At 53.6% G+C, this 5046-nt stretch overlaps 1 protein-coding gene across 1 annotated transcript; it reads right to left on the bottom strand.

Annotated features, from left to right (window-relative positions):
* Positions 1–2402: 2402 nt before the first annotated feature.
* Positions 2403–4553, bottom strand: FAM181B (family with sequence similarity 181 member B). Its single transcript, XM_068660696.1, has one exon. The coding sequence runs from the start codon at positions 4453–4455 to the stop codon at positions 3370–3372; it is 1086 nt and encodes a 361-aa protein (XP_068516797.1). The 5' UTR covers positions 4456–4553; the 3' UTR covers positions 2403–3369.
* Positions 4554–5046: the final 493 nt, after the last annotated feature.

Raw genomic sequence — 5046 nt, 5'->3', positions numbered from 1 at the left:
TCCTTGGAAAAGTGCACCAGATAAACCAAATTATCCCGCTCAATTCCAAAAGGTTTTATTCTTACAGGTGCTTAAAAAAATACAGAAAGCTATTTCCCAAGGGCATTTACAAGTGAGACTCCTATGTGACATTTTCTGTGCCCGCACTATTCAAACTGGGAGAAAAAAGAAAAAAAAAAAAGCTCCCACATGCACAAAAAAGCTGCAGTTCCGCTAGATGGCAACCCTGGGTCTGGTAAGGGTTCCCTCGCCTCCTCTGCAGCACAGAGAGGAGCTCCAGCACCTCTCAGGAGTTGCACAGAAGTCTTTTGTTTGGCCTGTGCTGTGGGAAAAGCTGTGGGAGCAGCCCAGCCATTGTGAGCTCCTTCCCCGAGCTTCCCTCACCACTTACTCCTCAAATACATCCTCTAGCAGAAATGCAGCAGTACTGCAAGGTTTAACAATGCTATTTGTTATTATTATTTATTTTATATTTTTCCAGTGTAAGCACCTATAAACTGAAAACCCCGTTTAATGAACTATTACAGGACACAGGCTAAGCTGAAGCAATATCTGCAGCTGCTGCTCAGTCAGGCTGGTTCCTGGAGATGCCCCAACTTCTGGCAAGTCCATCAAGAACTGCTCTGATCTGGGCAGCAGATGGAGCAGGCTGCCACACTGGTTTTACACCAGCTCAGCTCTACTGACACCCACAGAACTGCTTCTCCCTCTTGTCTGAGACAAAATTGAACCCAAGAAGACTGATGCCGTGCTCCTGAGCATCCCTGAACACCATCTACAAGGGAGCAGAGCACCCAACAAGTGAGAAACACTGGCAGATCAGATTTGTGCTACTTTACAGCTACCTAAAATAAAAGGGTGGGACTTGTGGTGAACCACGCTATTCAGGTTTGCAGAGTCTACCTAGCATATCCCTGAGTCTATTCCTGAAGATCAATTTGAGACTTTTTTTCAAGCGAAGTCCCACTGAAGTCTGTGAAACAGCTGAGAGATTCGGATGACTCTAAGGTTTTCAGGACTAGGTCCCTGACTGAGACCTATTTGCACGCTGAGCTTGTGAAATGAATACATTGCTTGGTGAAACCCTAAATGAAAAAAGGCGTTATTTTTCCCTTGACAGAACATTGCATTATAAACTTCCCCTTCATCTGCTTGGCCTCCTGCAAGCACAGATCTGATATGCACAGCTCAGGTGAGAAAGCTGAACAGTAAGGTCTGTTAGCAAACACCATCGAGCCACAATACTCCCAACAGCTCCTGCTAATATGTGCTACAAATTCATACTTGCAGTGATGAGAAAAAAAAAAAAAAAAAAAAACTCTCCAACCAAAATACCCTCCCAGTAAGTCTTTCTGGACAATCTAAGATGTAGTTATACATAAGCTATGTTTGGACCTGGCAGCATGCTGATCACAAATGCAAACTCGCACTCTCTTCCCTGGGAGATCTGCCAAGGACGGAAGACAGCGGGACGGAATCCATGGGGTACGACATTGTCCAGTCAACCAAACCAGCAGCGGGGCAGGATTAACCTAATTTGTAGCTACCTTGGCTGGACTGGCTGCCCATTGTTCCTCATACATGCTCTCATGAAGCTTAGTTAAATAAACTACTGCAGAATTATACTTGAAAAGTGTGTTTCCTTAACAGCACACAGCTGGGCTCAGTCCAGATAATGGATGCTGGAGTATCATGGCTGTTCATCCATCATGGTTCCTTTCCATAAAGCTTGTACAGATCTTGGGCAACTTTTGGGAAGGAAAGAAATGGTGTAAGTTACACGTACATTACAGTTCTTGCTATTAAAAAGTAAAATTAAGGCAATTTCAGATACAAATTATCTCAAGGTTTATTTCCATATCTTGTTTCACTTCTCTGTATATCTCAACTTCTTGAGCCTAAGTCTCTTAAATCTGGCTTGATGAATGAATAAAAAAAAATAAAAAATAATAATAATTAAAAAAAAAAAAAGCTTTACCTTTCACGTCTTGTAAAGATAGAAGGCACATGGATTTATCACCACCAAGGGTAAAACTCAGGCTTATCCATATGTGAATCCCGTTTCAAAAACAAACAATCAGCTTGGGACTGGCAGGGAGCCAAGCTGCAGGATTGCCTTTTAAGACTTGCATCTCAATAGGAAACCTCCAAGTATTTTGATCTGTTTTTATAACTGTAACAATTTTCATCCCCTGGCTTTAGTAAGGTATTATCAGTCCCTTCTTTCTAGTAAATTAAAGAAACAGTCGCTACAAATGAAGGCAAAACAAGCACGGGTCGCTGTGGATAAAATACAGTGTTTCAAAAGATTTAGGAAAGACAATAACCACTGCCTGTCTTAACTGCTGCCAAGAAACACTTAGAGAGGATGGACATGCAATGAAAAACACGGGAACACTGCATTTCAACAGCAGTAAGAACCACAGGTCTTAGATCTACTGTGTAGCTTTATTTTTATAGGACCTATCATAAACTCTTTTACATAACTTAAACAATTATCAAATAATCTCCTGTACACAATGAGACTGAGCCACATTGCTTTCCGAGCTTTGACACATTCCTGAAAGAAATCCAACAGTCTGTAGGAATCACATAGCTGGAGCAGCTACAGTACAGTTTTGTCCAGAACTTATGCTGTCTGTTAACTTAAATTGCTGTTTGCAAGATCCTGCAAGACATCGTTAAATTTCAGGACACCTAAGATTTGGTAGCAGCATTTGTTTTCAAATTTTGCTTCATTGAATTTTTTTTACTCGCCTTTTGTGTCCTCAGCTGAAAATCTGCCAGCACTCAGGATGCACACACTGCTGTGAAAGACGTTAAACACACCACAAGAGTTGACTGAGTTTTACTTCCAAACTGAAATCAATTACAAGTGGTCATGGCTGCTTTCAAGGAGAGCAGACCCCATTGCAATGTCACGCCGGACACGTAAATCAAGTCGCGTCTGCCTACAGTAACACAAAACCTGACCCCTAATGAACGCTAACGCACTGTAGTCACTGTGCACTATAAAAACACCTGAAGGAATCGAGTATTTCACGTTTTTATTGGCACACCGCAGCATCTCCCAGGCTGCAGGAGGAGGAGGCGACTTGCCAGGCACTGAGACATCCCAGATCCCAGTGCTCTTCCAACAGGAGCTGTGGCCAGCTTTCAGGGGGCTGGCAGGGTGAGCGCAGCCCCCAGCCACTCCAAGGTGGTGGAACCCAACTCTTCCCTCACCACCGTGAGCATCCACTGGGTCCCATCCTGAGCCCTCACCCAGGACTCAGCCACCCCATGGGAGGTGGGCTCGCCCGCTCCCTCCTTCCCCCTGCGTTACGGTCCGTGTTCGAGGCCCAGGGGGCCAAGCCCACCAGCCTTGCCCTACAGGCCGGAGTAGGTGGCCCGGTGGTAGCCGGTGCTGTAGTCGTAGGGCACCTGTGGCGGGGCCAAGGGGCACTCAGGGAAGAAGGAGCCGAAGGTCTCGCTGCCGGACTCCGCTCCACCGGAGTAGAGCGGGCGTAGCGCCTCGGGAGGAGATTTTTTTGGGGGGCTGCAGGGCCCGGCCGGGCTCCAGGGCGGCTCGGGATACAGCAGCCCACCCAACAGCGGGTGGTGGGCGGCGGGCAGCGAAGGCAGCGGAGCCTCGTAGAGGCCGTGCTCCAGCCCCAGCTCGGCGGGCAGGCGGGCGGCGGGGAAGGCGTCCTGCGGGGCGGCGTGCTCAGGCAGCAGCGCTCCGTAGTCGGGGCCCAGCAGCTCAAAAAACTCGGCTGCCTCCGCCCCACCGCCTTTCTCCGTCTCCTTGGAGGCCGGCGGAGGCCCGCGGGGCGGCAGAGCCGGCTCGGTGAAGAAGGAGGGCGGCAGGTTGCGGGCCCGCAGAGGCACCTTCCGAGGGCCACCCGCAGCCGCCGACCCTCCGCTGCTTCCTCCTCCTCCTCCTCCTCCCGCCGCCCCGCAGCCGCTCGCCGAGCCCCTTCCCGGCTGCAGGGAGCCGAAAAGGGCCGCCAGGCTCTTGCTCTGGAGGCTGCTGGCCGCCGTCGAGGCTTCCCGGCGAGGTGGCGGCGGCTGCTTGGCCGGGCAAGCGGCGGCGGCCGGGGAGGAGGAGGAGGAGGAGGAGGAGGAGGAGGAGGAGGAGGGCGGCGGGGCGGCGGCGGCGATGATGCCGGTGCAACGCTTGATCTGCTTCTGCAGGTATTTCCTGTGGTTCACCTTCCTCTTCGACTTCACCGGCTTGTCCAGCGCCAGCTTGATGTTGCTGGAGGCCGAGTCGATGAAGCTCAGCAGGTCCCTGGTGGCTTCCTTAAAGTCCCCCGCCTCGCCGCCGCCGCCGCCGCCGCCGCCACCTCCTCCTCCTCCTCCTCCGCCCTCGTAGCCCTTCTCCAGGTCGGCATAGCCCAGCAGGCCGCCGGCGGGGAAGCAGAAGGAGAGGAGGTGGTGGTGGGGGCTGAGCAGGGCGGCTGGCACGGCCATGGCCGGCCGCGGGGCGCCGCCGCGCCGAGCTCCGCAGGGCAGCGCCGGGCTGCGGGCGGCGGCGGCGGGGAAAAGGCGGCGGCCGGGGGAGGAGGAGGAGGAGGAGGAGGAGGCGGAGGAGGTGGAGGAGCAGGAGGAGAAGGAGGGCTCAGGCGCGGGGCTGGCCCCGGACCCTCCCCGCCTCCCCGCTGTGAGCACGGGAGCCGGGCCGGGCTGCGCGCTCCCGGCCGGGGACAGCGGCGGCGGGGTGGGAACACGGGCGTCAGCTCCTGGACAGGTGCATCGCTGCCCCCCTCCCCCCCCCCCCCGGGTACACAGATCACAAACACCCCCCCAAAGCATGTACACAGCACCCCCAGATCACAAAGCCCTCCCCGGGCCAGCAGCACAGCACGGCCAGGTCACACAGCATCCCCCAGACCACCCCCTCCGGGCCAGCTCTGGGATGCCCATCACCACCCCAAGCACCGTCCCCACTCCTGCAGCCACGGCCCCGCTGGCACAAAATGTGGGATCGTGCCCGGCACCGTCCGTCAGGGTCTGGAGATGCACTCCGGCTGTGGCACCAGGCGGGACGAGGGCACGGCGCCA

Source organism: Anas acuta, chromosome 1 (genome assembly GCF_963932015.1).
Source record: "Anas acuta chromosome 1, bAnaAcu1.1, whole genome shotgun sequence".
NCBI classification, from domain to species: domain Eukaryota; kingdom Metazoa; phylum Chordata; class Aves; order Anseriformes; family Anatidae; genus Anas; species Anas acuta.
Note: the sequence above shows the minus strand (reverse complement) of the source record. Positions and strands in the feature narration are given on the sequence as shown.